The 16,288-nt window shown below is 44.0% G+C and overlaps 1 protein-coding gene across 4 annotated transcripts in view; it reads right to left on the bottom strand.

Moving 5' to 3' along the window:
* gas7a (growth arrest-specific 7a) overlaps nt 1-16,288 on the bottom strand; it is a 33,549-nt gene that overhangs the window by 16,517 nt on the left and 744 nt on the right. The window contains exons 2-5 of one of the 4 annotated variants that reach the window (XM_030407250.1): nt 12,860-12,983; nt 9,134-9,211; nt 6,215-6,300; nt 4,292-4,354 (exon numbers count right to left, since the gene is read on the bottom strand). In XM_030407250.1, the coding sequence (XP_030263110.1) occupies nt 4,292-4,354; nt 6,215-6,300; nt 9,134-9,211; nt 12,860-12,983 (351 nt within the window). Of the gene's footprint in view, nt 1-4,291; nt 5,283-5,344; nt 5,648-6,214; nt 6,301-9,133; nt 9,212-12,859; nt 12,984-16,288 lie in introns of those variants that run through there. The other 3 variants (XM_030407252.1, XM_030407253.1, XM_030407251.1) reach the window with 3 other exon arrangements.

Consider the following 16,288-nt stretch of genomic DNA (forward strand, 5'->3'; position numbering starts at 1 on the left):
TGGTGACTGAGTTACTAAACTGTGAGCGTACGACAACAGCAGCGGTCTGGTACGCTGATACAGTCATGTGGTTTTGAAAGTCACTGCTAATCAACCTGTTCAGTCATTCCGGTGCGAGGATGTGTTGACAATCAGCTCCAATGATTTCAACATGACGGAGCTGAAGAGGGTGAAACCTTCTGCAGAGCTGCAGAGTTGTAGATAATTCTCTGTGAGCTCTGCAGTGCACTTCACACACACATCTGATTTATTTTCATAAATATAAACTTAGTGTAACACCTCTCTGCTGCAGCCTCGCCGTGTGATTCATGAAAGCAGGCGTGCGTTTTTTTTGCACAAACCTCTCGGCCTCGCGCAGCTTTAAACAAACAGCGAGCGTGAAAAAACGTCGGGCGAAACACTCGACATCGACCTCGTCATTCTCTGCACCGCCGCCGCAGCTCTCGATCTGAACGGCTTCCAATAAACAACTTAAGAAACAAAAAAAAACAGATGAGTAATACTCCTTCTCTCTTATGTAACTACTGAAATCCAGAGGAGACGCTAATGTGGCTACTTGCCAGAGGGGCATACCGATACACAACAACAACATTCACAACGCTGTGAATAGGAATGAGACACATGAAGTCGCAGTAACAGTTTGTAAGCTAAAGAACGGCGGTGTGATTTACTCGACCAGTCACTGTGTTCATTTTCTGCCTCAGAGATCACACTGATTGTCACGGGCACCAGATTTTCCATTACACCGGCTCCACATCTATCATGCCTGTTGTTTATCTGCCGCTCACATCCAGGCGCAAAATGAGACCATTTATCTACAGGAAGGCTGTCTGGCCAACTTACTTCTGCTTTATGGCTGCTTAGTGAGCTGCTCCAGGGTCGGGAATTAAATATTAATACAGATTACCTTTGTGACACAGTGTGTAATAAATCCTTCTGAGGGATCTCAAGTCCAGCTGTTTGGACTCGAGACTGCGCTGCTTTTCTAAAATGTTTCAGTTCAGCACAAAAGAAAGCTGCAGGAAAAAAAAAAAAGACAACGGCAACGATTTGTCGAGCGCATTGGGACATTTTGTCCTCACTCAGCATTCATAAACGCTCACTCTCATGAGAGTTGTGTATCCAGGCTGCAGGCAGCGGTTGTTGCATTACACATTTTAATGTTTTTATTTATTTATTTCAGTCTGCTGAACGCAGGGAAAGAAAAAAATCTAAAAAATCATGACACAGTCAAAGAGGAAAAGGCCCGAGAGAGCGAGAGAGACGCACACACACAAAATAATAAGTAACAGTCACTTCCTCCCTCCTCACATCCATTTCTGAGCAAAACATTTCAGCGAATGAGACTGTAGGATGCTCTGCTGCTGTTGCTAAGCAACAAATTACTTTTGCTGTAAAAAACCCCCCCTCCAACCACACACACACACACACACACACACACACCTTCCCATAACAAAACAATCTCAGACTTCCTCTCTATTCCCACTGTTGCCTTTTTCTTCCCCTCCATTCCTTTCTTCTCCGCCTCAATACCCAATCAAATCGCCCCATTAGAGTCCCGCCAACGAAGGAAGCCTTAACGAGCCGCCGCGCAACAAGTCAAACCCGCACACGCATGAATATTTAATATTCTGACAAACATGGAGGGCTGGAACAAATGCATTTGGTCACACTCGGCGCTGAAGGTGAACACAAGGTTACAGAGCTTCTTCTTCTTCTTCTTGTCTTATCTGATGCGTGAAGCGTCCTCGGCGCCCTGCGAGGGTCCATTTTGCCGACAGTCATGCATGTGTGTGCGTCTCCATGACAACTGTGGAGGGTTGTGTAACGTGAGGTGCGCCGCCGCGAACAAAAAGACACCTTTGTGGACTGACGTCATGCGGCTACAGCTTCATTATACACCTGTGGTTCTCTTCATCTTCATCAACTGCAGCAGAAATGTTTTACATTCACGCCTCGGGGTTGTTTACTCAGCTGCTCCGCTCACAGATTATTTTATTTTATTCATGGGCTGGATTTTCTAAATTTAACTCTCCTCTATTATCCTGTTTATGTGGAGCTAATTAAGATGAGTGAGTCGGGAGAGGAGCTCACCTCGATGAAAGTACAGGTGAAAAGGAAGAAACAGTCGCAGCTGATTAATCAAGTGAGCGACACGTTGACTGAAGGTCGTCTGACCCTGAAGAAGACTGAAGTGCTTTTCATTGTCTGAGCTCTCCAACAGAGGAAGTCCACCATTACCTCCACTGGTACTCATTCTTACTGTGATGTCATTTCTTATAGTTTCTTTAAGTAGTTTTTATTTTTTTTTAGGTTTTTTTTTCAGACTATGTATTTATGTGTTTTTTTCGGACTATGTTTTTTTAATGCTTTTTTCAGACTAAGTATTTTTTGGTTTTTTTTCAGACTATATATTTTTTTTTAGGTTTTTTTCGGACTATGTTTTTTTTATGCTTTTTTCGGACTAAGTATTTTTATGTGTTTTTTCAGACTATATATTTTTTTTTTAGGTTTTTTTCAGACTATGTTTTTTTTGTTTTTTTTTCAGACTATGTATTTTTTGGGGGGTTTTTTCGGACCATGTATTTTTTCAGTTTTTTTTTCGGACTGTATTTTTTTTTCGGGTTTTTTTTTCAGACTGTATTTTTTTTTTTTTTCGGGCTATGTATTTTTTTTAGGTTTTTTTTGGTCTATGTATTTGACTATGTACATGTGTTTTTTTTCTTTCTTGGACTATGTAAATGTTTCTGTTTTTAGTTTTTAGTTTTAAGTGTTTTTTGTGTTTGGCATAGGAAAGTGATGTAGTTCTTCGCCATCTTACAATTATTTATAATACCAAAAATCTGTAAAATCCAATGTAAAAGGCTGCGAAGGTCAAAACACAACAACATAAGAAAACTATTGAACCTGCGTCACAAAAATCAACCTGCTGCTTTAGTCCTCGTCACCACGTTTTGCACGTAACGTAATGATGTCATTACAACGTACAATATGATGACGTGAACGACAGAAGCCACCTGCAAAACAGTGAACGCTCTAACTACTGTTTTTTTATTTTAGATAGATTTAAACAGCATTATACAAACGACAATCTCCTGTGAGCAGACAACAAAAGAATAGATCAATTTACAATATCCATTCAATTCAGTACTAAAATTGACAACAATTAAATGTTAAAAGATTCAATAATACCAGCCATTAAAATAACATAAGATCAATGATTATAATTAAAAAAAAAATTAAGACAATAACAGAAAATTAAATATGTGAAAGTGTGTGAAATCTCTCATGAAGCAGTCAACACAAAACCTTCGAGGTGATTTCATTTTTTCAAACAGTATGTCTCCGCTGAATATCTGAATGGCTTCCCTCCTCCTCCTCCTCCTCCTCCACCTCCTTCTCCTCCTCCTCCTCTGCCAGTGTTTTCCATTTCAACACCCATTAATCAGTGCTATTGCTTTTGTCACCATGGAAACTGGACTTGCTGCTGCATCCCTCGCAGGTCTGCTGTGTTTTTTTTTTCCCATTTCTTTTCTTTTTCACAATACTGTCGACTCCCGTGGCTGCAGCAGGTCAGCGAGCCCGCCGAGCGCAAAATCAGCCTGAGAGACACAAAAACCACCTCAGTCTGTCTGTCTGACTGTCTGTCTGTCTCCTCACCATCACCACCACACGTCCGCCTCACCCCTCCTCCTCCCACACTCATCATTATATGAGATTATATAACACAGCTACAGTCTGAACATCTTAAAAGACACTTCACACAATATGATGTGTTTTAATTCCTCGTCACAGACTGACGGAGCTAAAATATTTTTTAAAAAAGGGGGAGTTCCTCGTTATCTGGCGCACAAAGTGTTCACTTTGACCCGCACTGCCCTGCAGACGAGCTGTTAAGGGCGACGTGGCGTCACACCGAGCAGCAACTCGCTCAGAGATCGAGACGTTTATCTGACAGACTCAAAAAAGAAAAACACACCAGCTGGCTTCTTGACTTTTTCCACTCACTTCACTAACATTTCATAAAATTGCATTGACAGGCATCTAATCGATATTTATGGATCGAGGACTCATCAGGACTCAAGACTCCTGGATGGCTTCTTCATTCAGACTAACGTGGTTTCCAATATGCAGCGAAGGGAAGCCCGGTGTTACCCCAGCAGAACCCACAATGCATCGTGATCTGAGCTTGAAGTCAACAGATGATACAAAGAGAAGAGAGGAACTTGGAGGATGGAAAATAGAAGATAGAAGATAGAAGAAGAAGAGGATGAAGTTCTGGTGTACTCACCGTGATCTTGGTCTCCTTGACCTCCCTGATCTGCCTCTTGGCCGGCGAAACCGAGCCGGGGGGCTGCGGGGCGAGACAGGAGGGATCGTCAAAACTCTCCTCAGTGTCGAAGCTGGCTTCCATCATCATCTCCCTCTCACCTATTCTGGGAAAGCCTCACACTCTCCTCTCTCTCTCTTTCTCTCTCTCTCTCTCTCTCTCTCTTTCACTGCCTTTCCCTCCACGCAAGGAAGCTGCCTTCAGTCTCACAAGCTACAACCGAGTGAGTGGAGTGGAGCTGCGCTGCATGTGTGGTGGTGAGGGGGGAGGGGGGGGGAGGCAGGAGGAGTGGGGTTGGAGGGGGAGTCGGTGGGAGCGTGACGAAGTCTAGCCTCCGGTTAAGCTGCTGTCACACGAGTTTTAAGGTTTGAAGGCTGCGAGGAGATGGATGCTGCCTGAGTGGGGGTCTGCATCACCCTCCTCACCCTCACACCTCCACCCCTCACCCATGCAGAGAGAGAGAGAGAGGGGGGAGAAAAACCAGTGAAGGGGAATAAAGGAGTGTAAGAAGAGGAGGTGGAGGAAGGGGGATTTATTTACATGATCTCCGCCACACCTCCCTCCCCAGAGAGGCTGGTAGTGACGGAGGAGGGAGCAGCAGCAGCAGTGCTGGAGGTGGTGGTGGTGCTCGGGGGGGTTGGTTTGATGGAAATGGTTCAATGATGATCTTTAAAGACTAATTACGAGTGGGAGGGAAACCAGAGGAGGCGGGGAGGAGAGAGCGAGCAGGAGGGGGAAACAGGCAGCCAATCAGACGCAGCCGCTCTGATTGTGTGGAGGAGATTCAGCACCATTGACGGGGGTTAAAAAGGTGTGTCTACAAACTGCGCTCAAGTATTCCTGTACGAATGTGACGCATGTGTTTACAGTAAGTGCGTGTGTGCGAGGCGGCGGCAGCAACATCATCGTCATCCTCCTCCTGCGCTTCGCCCCGAGGCATCAAACGCATGCTCACAACATCCACCTGGTCCAACAACACCATCACAGCCAGAGCAAAAACAACCGCGTTCTCACCTTCGCAGCACAGAACATGGCGGCCGATCGCCACAATCCAAGTCCAGGTTTTGGAGATCCGTGCGCCCCCAGCGCTCCCAACACTCCCAGCGTGAGCTTTCACCGTCTTGGCTGGCCTCCTTTTCCGAAAGCTGACAAACTCTGCGACGAGTGGAGTCCAAATCTCAGCCGCCCATATGGCCCGAGTGTCTGTCCATCTACAGTCTCCTGTGTGATCCTGACACGGTATGCCCTCATCTGACTCGTAATTAGTCACGTGGGTTGGCATGTAATCGAAGTTGGCCAGCGTTCATCAGAGCGGCGGGAGCAGGCCCTGCCTTCACCGGACGGAGTGCTGCAGCTAAAGATACTGAGACCATACTGTGGACTGACTCGGAGGAAATATGAAGTTTTGTCATCCAGAGATCGTCACAGTGGAGAGCGACTTGTGCGAGGACCGCAACTAAAAGTTAATGTTGAACCACGAACCAAAGGAAGAAATCGTTTTATCGAACATAAAACTGTTACAGGAAACAGCTTCATCTATTAGACAAATCTGTCCAACAACACAAATATGAGATAAGAGCGACAACGACAACAAACGATACACAGCATGCTTACATTCAGACTGCCCTCTGGTGGCTGTCGTGATTATGACGGGAGGAAAGGAGGAAGTCATGATGACTGAATACGTGAAAGTACCGCAATCTTTCCCTTTTTCTGTCTAAACCTGAACAAACCTCTACCAGAGCATCGTTACTTCATTTAACAGATGTTTTGTCAATGATTTTAGAAGGCACAGGATGCTTCCACGTTGAGTTTTAGAGCCTCTTCACACCTCACACAGTCTGAACCTCGTGTTAAACAGCCTCCTCTTGGCTGCAGACTTGCCTGTTTGTTCGTGGGGGGTTTCCTCAGAGCGACATCAGCGATCTCCGCGGGCTGACAGGTCTTTGTGCTGCAGTGGCGTCCGTTAGCTGAAGACAAACAGATTATAAACTGCACGTTATTAAAGACAGCGACATCTGGAGTCTTAGTAAATCAACCATTTGAGACTATTACAGCGTCACTTCTTACTGAGGGACAGAGAGACAGTGACGAGGTCTCCTTCACACCAAAACAATGACGAATAACGGCTAAATTTACAGACAGTCTGAAGCCAAGATGTATGTCTCTTGACTCTTCTTGTTGTTGAGTTATTTATAGATTCATTCAGTCCTCTCCTCAGAACTATATATAAACACATATTGAAGGGAGTCATTAACGAGCCGGCCTCCGGGGCTTCACAACTCCGCGGTAACGTCCCTCGGTTTTTCCTATCGGCCTTTAATGGTTCTTCATCGGCTGTGATTCATGAGCTGTCCGCTCGTTGCATATCAAAGCGACTCATCTCCAGCTGAAGGTAAACACGTGACACGTGAGTGCGACCCCTGAGGTCGCAGCCGTGGACGCTGCTCTGACCAGGACGCCTGCAGAAAAAAAAAAAACGTGGCCAAAAATAGCAGCGACGCTCACAAGAGGCATTAAAGATATCTTCTGCCTCTGTTGACCTCTGTTAGAGACCAGTGAACTTCATCATCGTCAGGTCCCTGACACATCAGCTGTAACTGACATGAGTTATAGAGGTATTTAAAGAGAGCAGCGATCCATCAGGAACAGATGTTAGACTTCAACTATGAGGGCTTTTTAATATGATGACAACCTTCACAGAAATATGTCACCTTCTGACCTCTTCTGGCAAGAATCAAAGAAATACATCATGCTTTTTTTTTCCCGGGAGTGACAAGAGAAGACTGATACCAGGTCAAGTCAGCAAATAAAATGCATTCAAGCCAAGTGACCAGTGTGTTTACACATGTTTAAGTGTTAAACCTCGGGATATGTTTGACGAGGGACCACAGCTTTTTCACATTTGTAAGACTGACACCATCTGATATTTTTAAGGAGTCTTTGGCATCACTTCCACGCATGTTCATGGCAAAGAAAACTGATATTTTCTTCCATCTACTGCTGTGTTTGTGCCAACAAGCCAGATATTTTCAGCCAAAACATGATCTTTTTCCAACCCTAATCAACCAACTAATCCAAGAGGGTTTTTAATGCAGCGACAATTAAGCAAATATTTGTGTTGATTCACGCTTAGGACATCAAAGAAAGTTTGTTTTCTATGCCGTCTCTCAGGACTACCGAGCAGCTTCACTCCTCAGGCTGCAAGACACCTGAACTCATCTTCAACACAGTAATGCTATGATTAACTTTATCACTAATCCTACCAGGACGAGTTAGAATCTGAGGGTTTTTAAAGCAACAACAGGGAACCGAACCTTTGTGTTGGTTCAGATGGCCCATGGCCCAGACGACACAGCAGCTTCACTCCTCAGGCTACAAGACACCTGAACTCATCTTAAACACAGTAATGCTATGATTAACTTTATCACTAATCCTACCAGGACGAGTTAGAATCTGAGGGTTTTTAAAGCAACAACAGGGAACCGAACCTTTGTGTTGATTCAGATGGCCCATGGCCCAGACGACACAGCAGCTTCACTCCTCAGGCTACAAGACTCCTGAACTCATTTTCAACACAGTAATACCATGTTTAACTTTATGATTAATCCAATCAGGATGAGTCAGAATCCGAGGGTTTTTAAAGCAGCGACAAGAAACCAAATCTTTTTGTTGATTCTCGCTGAGGACGTCAAAGAAAGTTTGTTCGAGTGCCGTCTCTCAGGACTACAGAGCAGCTTCACTCCTCAGGCTGCAAGACACCTGAACTCATTTTCAACACAGTAAAACCATGATTAACTTTACGACTAATCCAACGAGGATGAGCCAGAATCTGAGGGTTTTTAAAGCAACAACAGGGAACCGAACCTTTGTGTTGGTTCAGATGGCCCATGCTGAGGATTGCAAAGAGAGATGTTTTACTGTCGTCCAACCAGACGACAGCAGCTTCACTCCTCAGGCTGTGAGACTCCTGAAATCATCTTCAACACCGTAATACGATGATTAACTTTATGACTAATCCAACCAGGATGAGTCAGAATCTGACCCAGTAACAGGCATTAAAGGTGTAAATTGTTGGAAATGAACAGAATTCGAAGGTAGCTCCTAAAGTACAGGGGGTACAAATACCCTCAGATTTCTAATTAACGACAGTACTCGAGTAAATAGCCGCTCAGATGTAAACCTGGCCCGTGTTAAACTCGTTCCTCTCTAAGGAGGATCACACTTGTCTGGTTGAACGCTGACTGACTTCCCTGCAGCCGACAGCCTTCCCCGCTCGTTTTCTCCCTGTAAGTGTGTTTAGGCGTCACGCCAGCAGAAAGAAGAAAACCATCTGCTATCTGCTCAGATGTTGTTAGCGAAGATGCTGCCAGCGAGGAAACATAATAAGCCAGTCATTAAGAAAATGTAGGATTTCCTCCACAGCCGCTGAGCGAGGTTCATGACGATGTGGGACACGAGCAGAGGAATGTCTTACACGGGATTTGTCAAAAACCTTTTGGGAGAATGTGACTAAGACTGTTTAAAATATAGTGTGATGAGTTGTTGTGTTAGTTAAACTCCTCAGCTGATGGATTATAAGAAGATTATGAGTGCTGATGACTGATCGCCATGAAGCTTAATCTGTCTGAGAGGAAAGTGTTGAGAAATTAAATCATGACCTGCAGCTCCTCACAGAAAGAGCTCATTTACCCACTGAATAGAGACACCAACAGCTTGGTTCCTCTTTCAGTGCTCAGTGTTATTTTCTTGTTTCCTCCACGTTATAAATGGATGGCTGAGAACATAGATGGCTCAGTTTACCATATGGTGAGGACTGGTGTCGTGCCAGCAGTCTCTGTGGGGCCTCAGCTGACAAGGAGGGACGCCGCCATGTTGTTTCTGGAAACGACACAAACAACAAGAAGGAAGAAGGGTGAGAAAGGAAACAGCGGAACAATTTCACAGAATGTCAACTCCTTTACAGAAAAAAACCTGTGTAAATCTCTCTCATAGTTATAATACGTATCACAAACTCACTGTAAAGTAATGGCAGTGTTGTTTAAAGTTCCTGAAACTTATAGTCGAGTAAAAGTAAAGATTACATTTTGGAAGAATGACTAATGACGTTAAATCTACTTAATTGTCAAAAGGGATCGTCTGGCAATAAATCATAGGGTATGAAAAGAACAAGTAAAAGTACATAATACACATATTTATATGTATGTACTGTATACTATGTGTTGACAGATTATCTCCACAACCCCTGGATTTATTGCTAAAGCTATTAGCAAGCTAGTTGCACAATAATGGAAAAGAAAGTGTAGTGAAAATGTCCCAATGCTAACATGCTAGCTTGACAGCGGTGAGTACTTAACAATGACCATGTTTACGTTCATCATGATGATGTTAGAGAGCCAGGAGCGTTCGCTAGTTGGATACAGTTAGCGAGCATCATTCAGCGGCTAACGTGACGTTAGCACAAAGCACACACGTACAGCAGTATAGAGTAAATTTCATGCTTGTGTTAATATGATTGTGGTGAGTTTTTTAATGTATTTCATGGAGCCAAGAGATGTTGAACACAGTGAACAAGCTGGTTACTCATCTCCCAGCTGGCTAGCGAGCGCTACACAATGGCTGGTGTTGGTGTAGTCATTCAGCATACACTCATATGTTTTGAAGATCAGCTCTGGAGGAACGGTGTTTTTGTTTTGGTTGCATACTTTAGTTTATTACATATTTTTCCATGGGTCTTGTCCAACACAGCTCGCTACAAATGCCACAATACCTTCTTATTTGTCCATTCTACTCAGTGGGGACTGATATAATTGCTCCGATAAGTCGTTGTTGACGTCTCAGCGGCGGTGAGACCTACAGACAGCTGGTCTGATGTTCTGTTTGTCCAACTGTTAACAGCTCAGAAAACCAAAGTCTCAAAGCTCAAATCACAGACAGGACAGATGGGTTAAAAGAGTCTACAGCCAAGCAAACACTGCCAGGCTGTGATGCCCGCTGAACAACCCGGAGTCCAAAGAAAATCAATATATTTAATGTTTTCACTTGATTTTTATTAATATCTTTTGAAATCCATTCTTATTTTTCATTTTCTGAATCTGGTTGTTGCAGATTTATATCTTTTATTGTGATTTTCCTTGTTTGAAGCTTCTTGTCAATCCTACAGCTTTCTTTAAACTCTATTAAATATCTTTCAGTGAATAAAATCCAAAACCATTCAACCTTCTTCTTCATGTAAGGCCGAGATATTCTTTATTTTCAGACAAACTCAACTTGAACTCTTTGTGTCGCTCCTCCTGTATTTTAGCCGTCCATCACCAGTAATCACAAATCATTCCACTTAGCAGAGCAGGAAGTCCTTTACGCTGCCACAGCTGCGGGTGAACCGGTTTCGCTCTGACTGACGAGCTGCTTCTACCGACGCTGGAGTGTTTATCGGCACAAACGTTTTGGCAGCGCTGCCTTGATGATGATGGCAAGAAATCAAAGCACCGATTTAAAAAAAATATGTGTCTGGGTGGAAAGATGAAAGTCAAGAATCGTGAAGACTTGTTACTATAATGTGAAGGTTTTAATTTACAAGCAGTGTTGCTAAATATAACTGTGATGTGATTGATTGTGTGTATCACAGATAAATCATTACAGTGGTCGAGCTCAATGAAGACAAATGCATGGATATCTTTAAATCCCGCAATCCTGCAATTTAAGTCCATGACTACACCAAGATGTCTGGCCTGGTTTGTGCATTGATGTTAGCAACAACCTTTTCTGTCATATCTTTGTTTTATCGTCCTGATTTCTTCCATCTGTGATCTCGTCTTCTCTTTGTCACTTGAAAATAAACACAATTTCTGGGATGCTCATTAGAAAAAACCTCTTGTAGAGTCGGCAGATCGGTTTCACTGATTGTATCTTCTACTTAACAAATATCATCACACACGCTAACGTTTTTTAAAGCCTCGGTTCCTCCTCGTAAATCTTCTCTCATCTTTTACAACTCCTGAGGGATTAAGTGGAAGAATTACAACTGATCGCCGTTCGCGCTCCTCCTTCATTTAACGACACAGACTTAAAAAACAACACAACAAGCAGCTTTCTAATAAACTCTGTAACACATGCTGGCATCTCTGACACACACGCGCAGCCTCCACGGCAGCTTTTTGAAGCTCAAACAACAAAACTGTAACAGAATAAAAAGCGACGGCTGCACCATATGTCTGCTGGATGCAAAAATAGCTTTTGGGTGTTTTATTTTTTATATTCTGCTCTCTCTCTCTATCTCTCTCTGCTCTGTGTGTGCTGCCAGAGAGAAATCACTGCCAGAGTTGTTGTTGATGCAGCCTCCGTCTGTCCCGTGGGAGCCGGTCCGATCCCTCTGGGTTTGTTCCCAAATGAGGTGTAAAACACACACACCGGAAAGCAGATGTCTGCGAAAAAGGTCACCTGCCTCCTAGCCTCTGTACTAACACACCTGAGCATCAGTGTCTTGTAAGGCAGCGGACAAACATCCCTCCATCTCTGAATCTACACACACTTCACAGGCTGAGATACCACGTTTTTTTTGAAAGATAATCAGATTAAAGTGGATCGAATCTGCAGGCCTGTGTTCACATGAATGGACCTCTGGGACGGGACGATGGAGAGGAATAATAATGAGTCCTCAGAGTTCAGAGTGTTACGGCACTGAGAGATGAATGCCACGATAAGCAAACCGAAACACAAGAGGAGGTGATGCTCAGTTCATGGCAGCAGCAGCAGCGAGGAGGTTTCAGCCCACAGAAGTAATCTGATTGGTTGTAATGAAAGTGAGCGGAGACAGAACAAAGGTTTGGCTTCGTGTCATAACTCTCGAGGGAGAGTGGTGCTTCAGTTCATTTCACACTGTTTTGTTTTGCAGAAAACATTTGTATGGGGACGAGTATGTAGAGCAAACTGATGCCACACATTCTTTCCTCAAACAGAAGTACTGATTCAACTTCTTTACTCCAGTAAAGTAATAGATTACAGGCTCTGACATGTACTCAGAGTATCAGAGTAAAAAGTCTCCCTCTGAAGGACATTTGTGGTCAAAGTTAACTGAAGCTCACGTCATATTAATAGAATTCAAAGACTATTAAAGTTAAAAGGTAGAATCAGTAGGATTTGTCCCAGCTGTTCCTGAACGCACCACAGAGACAGTTGATTGTTGAGTCTCATTCCCAGGACGTCAAATAGACACGTTGGGTTGGCAAAGCGCCCCGAGCAGCAACAAAGAGAGAAAATCAGAAACTCTCTGCAGATACGAGACACTAACACGCCTTTTCTCCACATTCCAGTCTCCCTCCCAAACTCCAGACACCTGAAACATCTACTGAAGTACACTAACAAGGACTTCCCACCTATTTAACATATCATAGAAGAATACGTTGGTCTGATTCCAGCATGACAACATGGTCTCTAATCCATCGTCTCCATTCTCTCAGACAAAACCATCCATGTGTTTGATATGAATCCTGCCTGAGGTTGCATCATGTTCTCAGGTGTGTCTCTCACCTTTACTGCAGCTGTTGACGTAGTACCTCTGTCCCTCAGGTGAGGTGTAGCTCCTCCACCCTGGGGGAAGAGGTCGGCCGTCAGTCTCCTCCTCTGGTGCGGCGGAGCTCACGGCTGCTGACTTCTGTCAAGACACAAACACTCATTTCACCATCACAGAGACATTTTACTGCATCGAGTATTTTTACTTGTTATACTTTGAGTAAATTTCAGAGATGATACTGACACTTTTATTTGTAACAGGGTATTTTTACAGCATGGTATTTATACTGTACTGAACACTGTCACCATAAGTTATGGAAAGTCAGGTGAAGTTTCGTAGCCCACAAAACATTTCTGGAGCCTCACAGGAAAAAACACAAAAAATATATAAAATGGCTACAAACAGCTCATCCAAGATCAGGAAATGATTTGATTATTCATTTAAAAACAGCCACAATCTTCCCTGTAGCTGCTGAGCTAAAAGCACATACCGTTTGAAGTGGATGCACAAGCTCGACCGCACGTCAAGGGTGTAAATAAAGTGCTTTCAAATCATTTTGGGCTCTCGGGGCTTTTCAGACACTTTTCTTTGGTTGTTGTAAGTCACCATCTACTTCAGTTGCTTTGGAGGAGAGCGCTGTGACGCCGTTTTGACCCAGTAATGTTCGGAGACGTTGGACGTGGCTCTCTGGTGGCCTGAGCTAAGGCTGCTCACACAGCAGTGGACTGAGGCGTGTGATCCCTCTCAGCCTGGATACTCTCAGGCCACACCACGACCCAGCCTGCATCACTTTCTGTGCCTCGCTCACCTGAGCCTCTCCCATGTGCTGCCGTGAGTCACCTCCTCAGCCCTCCTCCAGCTTATCACCGTATAACCTCCATCCACTGAGTGTAACATGTTGACAACGAAATGAGTGATGAGACAATGACTGAATTTACATTTTTGGGTGAACTCTCCCTTTAAGTATGCAGCTGTATCTATAAATGAAGCGCCCCTGTACTCTGGTATAATGTGGACATTATCGAGGATCCTGAGGGCTGCGAAAATGGAGACTTTAATCCATCCGGACGACGGGAACATGGACACTCTATAATGTGACGCTGCCGCTGCTGCTTCATTAAAGTTTATGAGGAATAACAACATTTCCACAAGCTTGCATATACGGTGAATGTAAATGTAGCAGCCACGACAGCGTCTGCTGTAAGTGATGTTATTATCATCAAATTCCCATTTTCCTTTTCAGCAGCTCTCGGCGGCTAAATAATGGCGTTTTTCATATGCTGAAATATGATCCGCCGAATGGATAAATAATGATAAATGCTCGCTGCAGCTTATCAGCTGTTCCCAGGAGCCTCCACCACCACAGACCATTATGTTTATACAGCCTTGCCCAGAAATTACTGCAGTGTGCTTTACAAGAGAAAAGGCCGTTTTCTTTTCTTTTTTTTTAAATCTGCAGGGATCGCTCTGTGGCTGGCTGTTCATTTCCAGACGCAGCGGTGCATGGCCCGCTCAGATATGTCTGCTGAAGGCCGGCCCGGCTGAACTTCAGGACGACGGCGTCCAATCAGACATCTGAGGAGGGGAGGAGGGGGTGGGCGAGCAGATCGGACAGATATATAAATGGGCAGATTATTAGCGGCGTGATAAAAGAGTCATATCGTGTTCTCTCGCTCGCATGGGCAGCGGGGCAGAGTGGGCGGACGAGGCCGATTGATGTGTAACATTAAAGGACTCGTTGGATCTTTTTCTATCTCTGCGGCTGATTTAAGTTTTTCAGTGAGAGCAGCAGAAAAAGCTTCCTCTCTGCTCTGCTGCAGTATTTCAGCTGCTGAGGTGAAGTCTGCTGCACAGAGAGAGAGATAACTGACAGCCTCTATTGGCTGATCGCAGTGACCCCGCCGACTGTGAGGTCATCACGGCTTATTTTTAGGCTCCTGGGAAACAAATATGCAACCTGTGAGAGCACACCTTCATCCATCACTGCTGGCGGGAGGATCTTTTATTTCTTATCAGACAGAACGTCATATTGACAGCTGACAACTCTTCATAACTATTTGATGAAACGGTCATTTGTCATTCTCTTTCAAAACCCTCAAACACGACCATGCTAGCAGCTCTGTGAGGCTAGTCCATGCTCACAGTGACCATGCTAACACGTACATGTCTAGACGATATAATGATATAACTGATTAGAATTGGATGTAACTACTGGCTCGACACCAAACAGCAAACGTTAGCGACTATGTAGTGTTGATTGTGCAGATATTTCCCTCAGAATTTGGTGGTGGAGACCAAAAACCTAGCAAAAAGAGAATTTTGGACTCACGTTTATCTGGTGACACAACCCTGGGAGCGTTTTTCAGTTGAAAAGATGTTTAAAAATGGTGAGGACATGGATTAAACATTCACATTTAGTCCAAATTTCATCTTGAAAAAAAACATAAATTTGTGTTTTGCCATATTTGAAGGCACTAAAAAAAACACTTCCTTCTGCACTGTTTCACAAGTTTAAGATCGTCCTTTCACACGTTCGCAGCCTTCGTATATCTGAGCTTTTATGGAAACTCTGTAAGATATCCTGTCAAATCCAACAATCCTCTGGGGTGCTGCTCTCAGAGTAACCCTGGAACAGGATGTGCACTCCACTCGCATTAGCTCAGTTCTCTCTGAACGGGAGGAAACTAACAAGACAGGCTGTGTCAAGACTCCCGCAGAAAAGGGAGGATGCCTCTCGCTGCTTTGCTGAGCTTCTTCATGAGGCCTGACAGCGGAAGAAAGAAGGCGTTCAGATTGCTTCCTACCTGGAAAATGAGATTAATGAAGCTCAACCCTTCTGATGGCGGTGCGGGAGGAGAGCTGATGTTTACATTTTTGTGCTTTTGTCCACCTTTTCTGCACGTTATTCACAGGGTTTTATCGTTTTCAACAGTTCACTTGGGGTCGTTTTCTATACAAGAAGAAGGAAAAAGGGTTGTTTTGCACAGACGTGGGAAACTTTGTTTAAAAAAAAGAAAATAGGGCATCACATCGCAGTTTTTTCCCCATTATCATAAATCTATTCTCGAATCTGAACACACTGTACGAACAATCATGAATTATCAAAAAGGAAAAAGCGCCTGTGTGTAATTTTAGACGTCTATAACAAAAAGCGAAAAAATCACTCTTTATCTCGGGGTTCGTGTGTCAGGCAGCTGCTGCGAGTTTCAAACAACAGCAATTATAAAGAAACAAAAGGAAGCCTTATAGAGGAACGTACAGTCACACAGGACGCTGACGGAAACAATAAAGACGAGGCAGTGGAACAAGAAACAAGGCCTTTTTATTCTCTCGGAGGCTAAATAAGCATATAGCGGCACATTACTCAGCATCCTGCAGGTTTGCTTTTGTTCCTCTGAGGGAGGCAGAGCGTCGTTGCAGGATGTTAACGAGCGGTGATTGTTCTG

This window comes from Sparus aurata, chromosome 23, assembly GCF_900880675.1.
Source record: "Sparus aurata chromosome 23, fSpaAur1.1, whole genome shotgun sequence".
NCBI classification, from domain to species: domain Eukaryota; kingdom Metazoa; phylum Chordata; class Actinopteri; order Spariformes; family Sparidae; genus Sparus; species Sparus aurata.